Below are 12,827 nucleotides of genomic sequence, written 5' to 3' on the forward strand. Positions count from 1 at the left end.
ATTCAAGGAGGAATCTGTGCTCAGTTTGACAAGGAAATTCAAAGTAATATATCAAAAGTGTTGTCCACTGTTGGCAAATTTGTAACATCGCGTGAATTGAATCTCCCTGTTGTCATATGAGCCGAATGTATTGATTGCCCTCCTTCCTTTTTAGGAAACCCTCACCTCTTTCTGTTCGCATCTCTTTTTCATCTTCACCTACTCAATCTCTCTGTTTGTGCTGCTTAGATAGCTTTCCATTCGTCACCTACTTCATCACTGTCTTCGTCTTCTTTGACTACACTCCTGCTCCCCTTCTTCTGTTCAACAACATACTTTCTATGCACGTTTCGTCTTCGTCTCCGCATGTCCACCACAATGACCACCGAGGCTAAAAACCAGGTAAACGGGGTGAATGACAGTCTCATCTCAGGCATGACTGTAATTTCCTCCATCAACGATCCTCCAAGCTCTAACACATCCTCCAACACCATCGGCGGCATGTCAACTCCCATGACACCCCCACCACCAGGTCCACAAGAGTTTCTGGAGTCGATGACTGCATTGCTGAATTCTGATAAAGCCCAGAATCAACAGGTACGGGTGCAGGATTTCCCTGCTGTGTCTGGGTCTTATGGCTCGTGCCAGATAACCCAGGCTCTGCAGGGCTCAATTCCGCTTTTTGTTCCAGATCAAATCTTCCCGTTGAGCCTGCCATCCGGTATGAGCGAGGCCGGTATCCTGCACATGCCTTCTGCACAGTCGGGTCTCTCAATAGACTTGGGTCTCCCGGGGAATTTGACTTCCCAAACTGCATCTCTGCAATTGAGTGAGGGCTTGGGCCCTCCAGTTCCGGTTTCCGAGGCGTGGAAGGGCTTCGAGTCTTCAGCCGGCAATGTGCCTTTCATTCCCATGCCTTTGGGAGATCCTTTTATGAGTCTTGAGCAGGGTGAGGTTTTTAACCCTCAGCCTGGCTGTGATATGCAGTCTATCTTCTATCATATCAAAGATGACAACTTACAAGGTGAGGAGGAGCCGGTGAGTGCCACGAACTCTATTAATTTCTATATGAAATCCCGCTGATATGAATGTTGTAGACTCTGTTGGGGTCGGTCCACCTTGAGGATCTAATGCCGAGCCGGGTTTTGTTTTATTTTGGGGTATTGAGTGTCATGGCTCGCCTTTCGCCGCGATTTGTTTTCAAATATGGAGGCAAGGACGGGAGGAAGTTTGGAGTTCGCCTACTTGTTTATGGACACACTATCCTGGTGGCCCCTAATGCCAAGACGGTGTATCTCGCGAGAGTGAATGCCTGCCGAAAGGCTATGCACAAGATGCGCAAGTACAATCCGCAATGGCTAGTTCCTCCACTGCCCATGGATGGACCTACTCGACCGGCATGGAACTGGACTCGATTACTTGAAGGTAAGAAAGGCAGTCTTTGAGTACCATGAAAGAATGGTTTTTTGGTGCCAGAATACTCACAAAAACAATTCTTCAGAATTTTGCTTCGAGGTAGGATGGTCTGCTCCCTCATATGGACCGTCTGTGTTTGGAAGTCAATGGCATTGCGACCTTGCCATCAACGGCCACTTCTTTCGTACATTCAAGCAATGTGACAGCATGGCAGAAGCCCAGAACACGGTGGCTCACCACGCTTTGTACCAGCTTTTGGTGACAGAGAATATTGACCCAGGCTTCATCTTGCCCGCAGACTCTCCTCTGCTCATCCTGCCAGAGGCCAAGGAATCTGTGGTCCATCAGAAGACCGGATTAGATGCCAGAACTCAGGGCAGGGTATCAGGAGTTTCTGGGGGCAAGATTGTTAAATTCTCGATGCCTTCATCACCTGAGAAACAGGGTCAGAGCATGAACATTAAGCCTGCTCTGAAGCCTACCAAGCGTGTCCCGCCACCTGTTCAGAATCCGCCTCTGCCCAGTCGTAATAGCCGCAGAAAGAAGAACAAGGCCACCCTTGCTCCTCACCCTTCAGGAGGCCCTCTTCCAGCTCCTCTAGCTCTGCCCTGTCCTGAAAGCGAGTCACCCAAGCTAGGAAATGCCAATCGCATTCCTCTGGAGAGATGCAGACTGGCTCCTATTGAGAGCCCCGATGACACTAAAGTTGACCCTTTGGCGTCGCTCAAGGCCGTACAAGAGAAGCTGGCCCAAATAAGCCCTCAGGCTTCATGGTACCGAGTTATGATGAGTAAGTATTTCAATCAACACCCCTTATAGGCCTTACGGTCGGTTTCTTTGCAGTATCTTTATGTCGTTTGATTCTAGAAGTATGCTGACCATCATATCATTCCATTGAACAGCAATTTGCTCTGCACTTAGTGTCACAGAGCCCGAAATCCGCACGGAGACTAATGCGGATCGCTCAGGTTCATCGCATGTAGTTCGAGCCTGGTTCAATGACCCGAGTCCGTATCTTACCCGGGCCAGCCCGGTGACGCTGGCTCACACTCGCCCGATTTCCGACAGTGCAGCTCACTCCTTAGGCGTGAAGAAGGTCATCCTATTCTTGCTGAAGATGCTCAAGGACGAAGTGGGTCTGACGTCTTCGGATGATATCTACCTGAATGAGCTCCACCTATTACGCAGTCTTGAGGTCGAGATCGAGTATCGGCTGAGTTCACCTCAACGGTCGACCACGACCCCATCCCTGCGCATCCACTCCTCTTAAGTAGACCCCTTGGATGTGGCACTCCAGACGAGAGGTCTTATTGACCACGGGGATTTGTGAAGCTATTACGATGCTCTTTCTATTTGCTTTTTCTTTGTTTTGTTCTCATGAACTTTCTGCTGATGTTGCTGCTCTGTGTTCAGTGCTGCGGTCTTGGACCAAGGGGAAAGGGGGTATGAGGAATGACTGCGAGCTCCGAACACAGGCAGCCTATGAAACACTAACTGTTATTTTCTTTTCTCTTGTTTCTGGGAGCGGGGCTTTGGCTCTGCAGATCTTGCAGGAGATGGCCTTGCAGGCGATGTGAGATAGTCTATTACAGACTTCGTTGATTACATTAATGATCAGACATTCTTATTCACAATTCTCCAAATCCCATCACGGTGATTCGGGGATTATTGTGACAGTACATGAAGAATATCTCAAAAAGCTGAGGGCGTGTGCCATTTTCAGCAGTCACCACGTCCGACCTCTCATGCAGCTCTCTGGCACCTCAGCAGAAAAGCTTCTAGGTTCATCGTCAGGTCAGTCCGTGTCTTCCAACTCGGCCTATCTCCATCTTCAGTCATCTAAACACAACTCCCGGTTGGAGTCAGATGTATCTGCATCCATCTCCTACGTTGCTCCAGAGCTTGAGGTTGCCAATGTTGATCCAAAACTCGAGTCTGGTAAACACATCATTCTACTCCGAAGATGTTACGATCTTCACTGAGGAATAACTGGATTGATCAGATTGTTCAAGGGAAGTCTGAGGAAGCACATTGTCAATGTCGTGGGGGAAATCTGCAAGAGAAGCAATGGAGAAGCTGGTACTGTAGGAAATAGGCATTGCAAATCCAGAATTGATCACCACCATTTTCACATGCTTGCCAAATGAGAACATTTAACAGAGGTCGTGGGGTGATTTATGCTGACTTCATATCCGTTTCAAGACGAGACACTGCAACTATTACCCGCTGTCCAAGCTGAGTTGAGGGTGGTTTGAGAGAAATCCTGGGCTTGTTTGAGCAACTGTCATTCATGAACGGATCCGCTGAGCCGCCCAAGGATCCATTTCCATTTTCTATGAGCGAGCTGGCACTGGCTCCAGATCCATGAATGCACGGAGGTCGCCTTTTGGAAGAAGAGGGGGACAGGATTGTTTGCCGTGGCGAGCCGGTGAACGGCTAAGGCAACAGTTGTGGTTGGGATAGTGGGGACGTGTGAAGAAAGTCGGGGTAGGATGTAGTAGGATATACGGGAGGAGTGCATATCAGCCACTTTTGGAGTCAGAGCCAGAATCAAAGCATAACAGTGTCCAGGGAGATAAGTCAGATGTAGATTGGAAGGTAGATGAATAGTCCCTGGTTGGAAAGATAGCTCGAGCTGAACCCAAAAAAAACGCCCGGCATTTGGTTAGATGAAAGAGACAGAAGAAAGCCAAGGAAAAGGAAAGGAAAAAGAAAAAATGAAATGGAGGAGAAAAAGAAAGAAAAGGGAGAAAGAAACCAAGAAACGAAAGACACTAGCACAACAAAATGCGCGTCCAGAGAAAGAGGTAGATAAAAGTCGGACAACCCGAGGAAAAATGAAAGGGAGAGAGAACCATCAGCTTCATAGCACGGCTACCATACTGGGCTCCAGGAAAAAAGGTCAACATGAGGGTAGATTTGTCCCATGTCAAGCAAACAGAGCAAGGGATTAGGTAACCAGACGATTGATAAGTAGTAGTAATAGAAAGAAAGAAGCGAAGCGAAGAAACTCGTAGGTCACAGTGCAACTAATCTCGAATACAGTAAAGTTCTCCAGAGAGTCAGTCCAATTTGGGCAGTCGAAGCCGCGAGCGGTTGACAGGAGAATCGAAGTTGGGAAAGAAGAATAAAGGGAGAGATGGAGGATAGATGCGACCACAGACGTTCAAAAGACACCAACGCCAATTTCACAACACATGCGCGCAAACATATTCCAAAATATGGGAAACCCAACAAAGACAAGAGACGATCGGGGCGAGTATCCGCGAAATAAATGGGGAAAAAGAGACATGAAGAGTCCAAAAAGAAGACGCACTATAACGAGCAATCAAATGTACACAAAACGCAAAGGGTATATCGGAGGTTTAAACACCGGAAGAGAACCGTTTCAAGACTTTTCAAATCATTCACAGGCCTTCCGTGGCCCCGGTCTCAACACCGTCGTTCGAGTATCCCATGCTGGGATCAAAGCCGAAGCCAGTTGCGTCTCCGTCGGTATTCAAGAATGTGTCAAAGTCAAAGCTTTCCAGGATATCAGGGTTGTCCAGAGTACTGAAGTCCAGGCTGAAAGCAGAGGCCTGATAGGTCAAAAAGACATGTTAGTGATACAATCACAAAGGAAAAGGAGAGGAGACAGGTATGTGGTATGAGATAACGTGGAAAGATAAAAACTTACATCAGGGATGGCAAGATCACCAAAAGTCTGTTGACTCGGGTCCGGAGTAGGCTGGACCATTGCTTGGGCAGCAGGGGCCGAGGTCGGCTGCGGCGGCGCAGCAGCAGAGGCATTCGCTCCGCCCTTGGTGAAGGACTGAGGATGCTGGGGGGTGACGGGTGTGGAGGGAGTTGGCGTAGGCTCATTGGCATCAGTAGATGGAGTGGCGCCGGCAGCGGTGTTGGCTGCCGCAGCGTTCTTCTTGGTGGGTCGCTTGCGACCTCCATCAGCCTTGTCCTTCTTACCTTTAGGCGCAGGCTTGGATGCCTGCTGGGGGGTCGGAGGCGCATTGCCACCAGTCTGAGGAGATGGTGGCTGAGTGCGGCCCGCATTGGCGCCAGCCGGTGGCGCCTGAGGTGGAGGCATGTTGCCTCGATCCTGAGGGGTCCCGGCCTGGGGCTGAGTGGCAGGAGAATGCTGGGGAGGCATGGGCTGCCCCGGCTGCCATTGTCCACTCGGCATACGATTGCCAGCATTGGCAGGGATGGGTTGGCCCATCGCCGGGCCGCTGAAGGACGGGTTGGAGCTGGGGGTCGCATGTTAGGACCACCCGGTCCGGGGAAGAATTGAGCTGCCATTTCTGGCAGCATTTGCCCGTTGAGGTTCATCGAGCCTGGGGAGCCACGGTTCTGGTTCATGTCACCGGCGCTAGGTGAGCCGGGGAGGCCAGTGGGCGGCATCTTGGGCGTACCGCGCTTCATTTGGTCGCTGGGGTTCGGTGACGCACCCGCCCTGCTGCCCTGAGGAGAAGTGCCTGGGGGCAATCCTGCCTGTCCTGGCATTGGGGGCTGGCCGTCAGTACGGGCCATACTGTCCTGCTCTTGACGAGCCATCATCAGGCGGCGCTTGTTCTGCTGTTCAAGCAGCATGAGCTGCATCTGATAATCCTGGAGAGCATGGTTGCCGTGCTGACCGCCAGGTGTCTGCATGCCTGGTCGAACCTGGGCCATTTGTCCGTTGGAGCTGTAGTACTCTGCACCCATTTGGTACATTCCTTGTCCATCCGGCATCGGCACCAGATCCGCCTGGTTCGGCATCACACCGGGATTCATCATACCACCATTCGGAATACCCTGGAAATTCAGTGCTGAGCGAGAGTGATGAAGGGCCAAGTTTTGGGCATATACCTGCATAGTTTTTTGCTGGGCAGCCGGCCCCTGCTGGAACTGCTGGAACTGTGCCGGGTTCATACCCCGTGGCATTCCGTTCTGCATCATCAGCGCCTGGGGGTTGGGCTGTCCTTGCATTCCTTGTCCTTGTGCCTGACCCTGGCCCTGGCCACGTCCATTCGGTGCCAATTGCTGACCATTCACAGCAGCACCTTCGAGGCGAGGGCGTTTCGATGGCGAGGGGGCGTTGTCGGTGGAGGCAGGAGACTGCGGGCGATTCCCGTTAATGTCCATTTCGGACTGTTCCCGTTGCATCGCTTGCATCATCTGCATCTGCTGGTTCTTCTGGAACTGCGCGGCAAGTTGCTGTTGCGATCTGTAAAAGGAGTCCTCGTGTCAGCATGATTTGATTCCCAGCAGTTTATTGAAGGAGTCAACAGATATGCCCAAGGGGAGCATACAGGCCGGAGGTGTTCTGCATATTCTGCATAGCGGTCTTCTGCAGGTTAGGGGGTACCATGTTGCGACGCATGTTCAGCGGCATTTGGCCAGGCATCATTGGCTGTTGTCGGAGGAGCTGGTTATGTTGCTGCTCTCGGAGACGCATCATGTTCTATTTAGCAAAAGTATTAGGCCGAAATGCCTGGCGCATTACAGGAGAAGAGTCTGCACGAACCTGATTATGTTGGAGATATTGCCTCACGTCATTGCTGTTGCCCTTCTTGCGCTGGGCCCAGAAGAAGTCCCAGAAGAGACTGAACCAATCCAGGAGGAATGAGGACTGCAGGCTCTCATTGGGTAGGCTTGGTCGGGGAAGATCGTCTGGGATTTTGATCTTCTCGCCATCCTTGCCGTCAGTCATCATGGCATCGCCATCGATGCCATTTACATCACCGTCACGTCGGCTGCCGGGGCTGGTTTTGCCAGCGTCTGTGTTCAATTTGATCGATTCATCCTGAACCAGAGCACGGGCACACTCATGGTAGCCACGTTTCAAGAAGTAGTCATAGATATAGGTGTTGAGGTTGTTGATCATGATCTCGGGGTTATTCATGTTCATGTTGCCGTCATTACGAGGAGCCATGGAGCCGTTGTTCATCATCGGGACACCGCCGACGGGGCCACCAACCCCTGGGTTCATTCCAGCGACATTCATCTGGTTCATGGTGGCGAACGGTGGGATTGCAGCCACCCTTGCCTACTTATGTTGTCAAGCAATTCAAAGTATGATTAAAAAAAGACTCGTCAAGTTCCAACGCGCCTCCACCGACTCAGGCGATCAAGCCTAATGCGGAAGGGGGAAGAGCAACGCGTGGGAACAGGAGGAGGGGAGGTCGCGGCCCAGAGCAAGAAGCGGTCAGCGCTTCGAAACAACGATGCGATTCGAAGGGTAAGGACGACAGTGTTATCCTCGTGTGGCGAAGTGACCGCGCAAGTAAAACACCAAGTCCGATTGATCAAGGCTTGGATACGAGGGTTCTGCCAGGAAGATCTGCAGCGGCCGGAGACGTCTTGTCCGGGGGGGGAGGAGGGGAGGCGGACCACGCGACGAGATCGGCGCGATTCGAGATTCGGCGGGCGCAAGTGAAGAACCGAGGGGTCCCTAATTGCTAAAGAATGGCAGCGACGGTCAGAAAAAAGCCGAGCTCATGGACAGATCCAAGGGAGTGGCCGAGGCGCCGGTTTCGATAGGGTTTGGGCGATGACGGAGGTACCAATAGGCGGAAAAAGCCCACAAGTGAAGAGGCTGGGGGATGGGAAGGGGGCGAGCGCTGGCAGACAAGCCCGATCGGGCGGAATCGCAGAACGAGATGGTATTGGACATGCAACGAAAAGACAACAGAGACGAGACAGAGGGGGATGAAGAGAAAGACAGGGGAGAGGAGCAGGTGGATCTCACGGTGGAAGGGGAGAGGAGCGAACCGGGGGGTACGGCGACAGGCGCTGCGCTGCTGCGGGAGAATCGCTTGTTCGGAGCGGATCAACTCGGTCGGAGCCCGGGGCTGGGGATGGCGCGGTCCGGCGTATATCTGGGCATGCACCGTCGCATACAGAATCGCGGAGAAACGCTGGGCGAGGGAGTCCGGAAAAGATCAAAAGCAACAGAGCATACAGGCGACCGGAGAGATGAAGAGAAAAGAAAGAGAAGAGGGCAGTTGGGAGGAGAGAAGAGGTGAGTAGGCCGTGGATTGGAGGGAGGGACGATCAGGCGAGAGTGGTTAGGTATGGTGATATGCTTGCGCGCCGCGATGGGCCCTGTGATGGATCCCAGCGGGAGTCTAAAAAAGGTCAGGTCTTCCGCGCAGAAACCAACGCTTTCGAAACACAGCGATGCCCGAGCGAAGTTGAGGATCCAATCGGACGGATATACTGGGTATTGGGAACTGGCGAAGGGAGGACGAACAGCGAGAAAAGAAGAAGAATTGGATGTGTAGGGAAATCGGGCGACATGAAAAAAACGGAGGGGCGGAGATCCGTATTGCGCTGACCGTACCGTCACATCCGCCTCGGGCCCCCACGCCTATAAAATGTATTGAATGTAGACACGCCGCGATGGTGGCGGGTAATTGCAGTAATTCCGTGGTATCAGACGTATCGCTCGTCAAGCAATCAGGAACAAAGTCGATTCCGTCGATTGATACTCTTGACTCGATCGCATTGCAAGCATTCGTCCACTTCAATGCGATCGCTCTGGCCTCTACGCCACTAAGTGGGCCAGTCATGGCGTTCTCGTCAGGAACACTATGCCCCTGCGTCAGTTTCGCATTCAAAAAACACGGTGATGCTGGTGATAAATCGCGTGGCGGGGAGTGGTTGGGGCTCATCGCGATAGATCAGAAAGCCTATTCCGAGCATCAATCCGGATCAATTTCCTGATGCAACAACCGTGTCCTCGCGGGAAAACATTTCCAGGCGAAGAAGATACAGAATAAAACAAGGGATATTAATAACAGAGGAGTTTTCAAAAAGCAATGAAGTCTGGGAACTTGAACACAACCGGAAATTCTCAAGAAGTATACAGATAAGGTGGAGGAACTACTGATCCGTTCATATGTAGATCGAGAAGAATGCCAACGTAATTCGCTTGATTCTTCGAATTAAGAAAAAGAGAAAAAAAGAAGATTTAACACATATTCAATAGAAACAAAGAGAAGATAAAAGTGAAGAAAAAAAAACACCCCCGGCCTAATGAACGCCCAAATTGATGCTCTCTCGCGATCTTTACTCCTCCTCCGGTGGCATCTCATCTTCAATGTACCGAACCAACGAAACCCGCATCTCCGTCGTGTCATCCCCTCGAAGCACATCGCTCACAAAGTGTGCCTCGATTTGCATTTGAACCTAGGTTCCGGGTCAGCGATCGGTCCCAGCACAAAGGAACCTTGTCGTTCGGACAGTGGCGGGGGACTAGGCGGGACAACCCAGCAAAGGGGTAAGAGGGGGAGCGCCTAGAACAAAAGTTACTTACCATCTCTAATGCGCCCCGGAGCACACCGCACAGTATATTCGAAAACCACAGTTCATCCTGGGCCCGCCCATCGTCGGGAAGCTCCACAAAGTCGGCCAATGGATTGTCCTCGAAGATCAATGAGAACTGGTTGTTGTCGCTGGTCCAATTGGTGACCGTCGGTGCGACATTCAGAAAGATCTTAAAGCCCACCTGATCGGAATGTCAGCTATCGGGTCCTCTTTCCGTCGTCTTTCCTCCATTGATCAACATCAGATAGACCTCTAAAAAATCACACATACCTTCGCAATCATATCGGCGGTCTCCCGGAAATTGGCACACCGTCCCACCCCGGATTTGGCCAGGAAGTCCTCAATCAGCCGCATGCCGATATTGTAGCCCATCTTGTCCAGCTGTTTGTTCACTTCCTGATAATCGCTGTCATAGTCTTGACATAATTGTGCAACAATGGTGCCATAGGTCAACGTGACGAGCTCCGCATTGACTTTATCGATTCTCGTTCTGCAGTAGAGGCTTCGGTCAACTCGGGGGTTGCAAACCGAAGAGGGGGGTCGCAAAATCTTCAATCGACAAAGAAATATACACCATGAAAGTCGAAATAGGGACTACTCACTTCCATATCCTGGAAGATTAATCATTAGTTAGTAAAGGTCTTTACATTGAAGCGCAGCTGCACGTACTCTTCTCCTATCCTTGAGGCCTTTGTGGTTGTAGACATGGTGGTGGAGTCAGGGGGAATCTCAACCCAGTCGGACTTGGATCAAAAAATTAAGAAACACAACAGCGGCACATACACCAGCAAATGCGACAATCAGGTGGATGGATGTTGATTGCGGGGAGTGCGAGATATCCTGGAGCTGTCGCCGTACACACGCTCTCACCGCCCGGCCCAAGTGGGATTATCGTTCTTCCTGTAGCAGCTCGAGGGCTCTCCTAGGAATCTTTCGCTCTCCGCAATAAAACCCCTCGACCCAGAACGCCCGGCCCCTTTTCTCTGTTTGTATCTAGCGACTAGGTTTTCTTCTCTGTCGCCATGATGTCGGGAGAAAAACGCCCTGCTCCAGAAGCCTTCGGGTCTTCAAGTCAACTGGTCGTCAAGCGAAAGAAGTCCGATGCTGACCTCAACCCGAGCGCTGCGGTGGTCAAGGGCTCGTCGCAGAATGGTGCTCTGGTGCAATCGGTATGTTTCATTTCAAAAGTCTTTCCAGGCTCGAATCCTTTGACAAGCAGAATTGTGGGCAATGGCTAACTCAATTGCAGGTACCTCGCACCAGTGGGCTCGATGCGCCCATCATGGAGCTCACAGGTAAGAATTCATTGGACAATCTATAGATGGGAACCAGCTCTGATAGCTTTGGGGAGGGAATTAGGACATTCTGGGGAAGTTTTCACTGTTCGGTTTGATCCGACCGCCCAACATATCGCATCCGGCTCGATGGACCGTTCCATCTGTAAGTCCTAGTCAATTGCTGAATTTCTCGCACAAGCAACACACGAAAGCTGATCTCATGATTTGTGATACAGTGCTGTGGAATACATACGGACAATGTGAGAACTATGGCGAATTGACTGGCCACAAGGGCGCAGTCCTTGATCTACAATGGGCGCGCGATTCGCGAGCGCTCTTTTCTGCGTCTGCAGATATGACACTGGGAAGCTGGGATCTGGAAACTGGGACACGCGTGCGCCGCCATGTGGGCCACGAGGAGATCATCAATTGCCTCGATATCAGCAAGCGAGGGCAGGAATTACTCATCAGTGGTAGCGATGACGGCTGCATAGGTATCTGGGACCCCCGCCAAAAAGATGCATTGGAGTACCTGGAGACCGAGCTCCCTATCACGGCGGTTGCTCTTTCAGAGGCTGGAAATGAGATTTACAGTGGCGGCATTGATAATACCATCCATGTCTGGGACCTGCGCAAGAAGGCGATCGTCTACTCAATGGCCGGACATACCGATACCATTACCTCACTTCAGATCTCACCTGACTCGCAGACCCTTCTGTCGAATTCTCACGACTCGACTGTCCGAACATGGGATATCCGGCCATTTGCCCCGACCAACCGCCAGGTGGGAACTTTTGACGGTGCTCCTGTTGGCCTGGAGAAGAACCTCATTCGCGCCAGCTGGGATCCAAAGGGAGAGAAGATTGCCGCTGGTAGCGGTGACCGCAGTGTGGTTGTCTGGGATGCGAAGACAAGCAAGCTTCTTTATAAACTGCCAGGTCATAAGGGCACAGTTAACGATGTCCGCTTCTCTCCGAACGATGAGCCAATTAGTGAGTATTTTCCACTCCAATATGTGTATTGCCTCGCTTGCTAATCCTTTTTTTGCAGTTGTTTCATGCTCATCAGACCGTAATCTGATGCTGGGTGAGCTTGGCAAGTGAACGTGCGATGCGCGGCACTCTAAAAAACACTTGTAATGATGGATAAGCGGGCGTTGATTTGATCTCTACCACCATATTCTCTCGGATCTATTCACTCTACTTTCAGGATAGCCAATTCAATCAGCAGCAAACGGGGCGTGAAGCCTTTTGCTGGAGTCTGGTTCTATCGCCATAAAGCTGGCCCGGGTTTCTGCTTCTTTGGCTAGCAAGAGCTCGGAATGGCAGCTGGAAAAGCCAGCCCTTTGACGGGAGATGTTTCTCATGGATGAGCTGTACACTATAGTCCCAAATAACATGACCTTGGAGGCTTTTTTTCGACGTTTCTTGAATTATCTTGTCTTATGTTTTTAGGCTTTTATAGCTGCGGCAACGTTCTTTCCCTTCAGAGAGCGATTGTGCGTCCCTTCTTCATCATCATCGCCTGTTTCCTCCCTCTTCTTCTTCTTCTTCTTTTTGAATCTACAATCCATGTCTCTATCGCTTCCCCGGTCTCTTACGACATTTGCCTTGCCGATTTTGTCTCATTTCTATCCACACAAAATCCCGACCCGGATGTCTCTCACGCAGAACGAAGTGAAAGCTTTCAAAGTCGGAGTGGCCCGGCTCAGAATTCTGAGCGTCACGGAGCGTCTCTGGTTTGGAATTTCTGCCTGTTTTGCTATTATCTTTTGCGGTGCAGGTAACAGTGACCTTCCTGCTTGATCGTCTCATGCAGTCAAGATGGCTAAGGTCAAATTAGCAATAACGT

The 12,827-nt window shown here is 51.2% G+C and overlaps 4 protein-coding genes across 4 annotated transcripts; 2 read left to right on the forward strand and 2 right to left on the reverse strand.

Moving 5' to 3' along the window:
• Positions 1–357: 357 nt before the first annotated feature.
• Positions 358–2,665, forward strand: N7462_000219 (uncharacterized protein; the record flags this gene model as incomplete). The annotated part of the gene is made up of 4 exons (XM_057071945.1): positions 358–1,017; positions 1,077–1,404; positions 1,481–2,185; positions 2,325–2,665. The coding sequence occupies 4 exons, from the start codon at positions 358–360 to the stop codon at positions 2,663–2,665; spliced, it is 2,034 nt and encodes a 677-aa protein (XP_056938475.1).
• A 2,137-nt stretch (positions 2,666–4,802) lies between these two features.
• Positions 4,803–7,384, reverse strand: somA (putative cAMP-dependent protein kinase pathway protein (Som1); the record flags this gene model as incomplete). The annotated part of the gene is made up of 5 exons (XM_057071946.1): positions 4,803–4,973; positions 5,072–5,527; positions 5,575–6,595; positions 6,681–6,832; positions 6,896–7,384. 5 exons carry the CDS (start codon positions 7,382–7,384, stop codon positions 4,803–4,805), a joined length of 2,289 nt encoding a protein of 762 aa, XP_056938476.1.
• A 2,057-nt stretch (positions 7,385–9,441) lies between these two features.
• Positions 9,442–10,406, reverse strand: N7462_000221 (TRAPP complex core subunit BET3; the record flags this gene model as incomplete). The annotated part of the gene is made up of 5 exons (XM_057071947.1): positions 9,442–9,561; positions 9,689–9,880; positions 9,970–10,189; positions 10,302–10,310; positions 10,369–10,406. 5 exons carry the CDS (start codon positions 10,404–10,406, stop codon positions 9,442–9,444), a joined length of 579 nt encoding a protein of 192 aa, XP_056938477.1.
• A 315-nt stretch (positions 10,407–10,721) lies between these two features.
• On the forward strand, positions 10,722–12,079 carry N7462_000222 (WD40 repeat domain-containing protein; the record flags this gene model as incomplete). The annotated part of the gene is made up of 5 exons (XM_057071948.1): positions 10,722–10,868; positions 10,949–10,994; positions 11,041–11,139; positions 11,213–11,968; positions 12,027–12,079. The coding sequence occupies 5 exons, from the start codon at positions 10,722–10,724 to the stop codon at positions 12,077–12,079; spliced, it is 1,101 nt and encodes a 366-aa protein (XP_056938478.1).
• Positions 12,080–12,827: the final 748 nt, after the last annotated feature.

The sequence above is a fragment of the Penicillium macrosclerotiorum genome (genome assembly GCF_028827735.1).
Source record: "Penicillium macrosclerotiorum strain IBT 26536 chromosome Unknown utg000001l_segment0_segment0, whole genome shotgun sequence".
In the NCBI taxonomy this organism is placed as follows: Eukaryota; Fungi; Ascomycota; class Eurotiomycetes; order Eurotiales; family Aspergillaceae; genus Penicillium; species Penicillium macrosclerotiorum.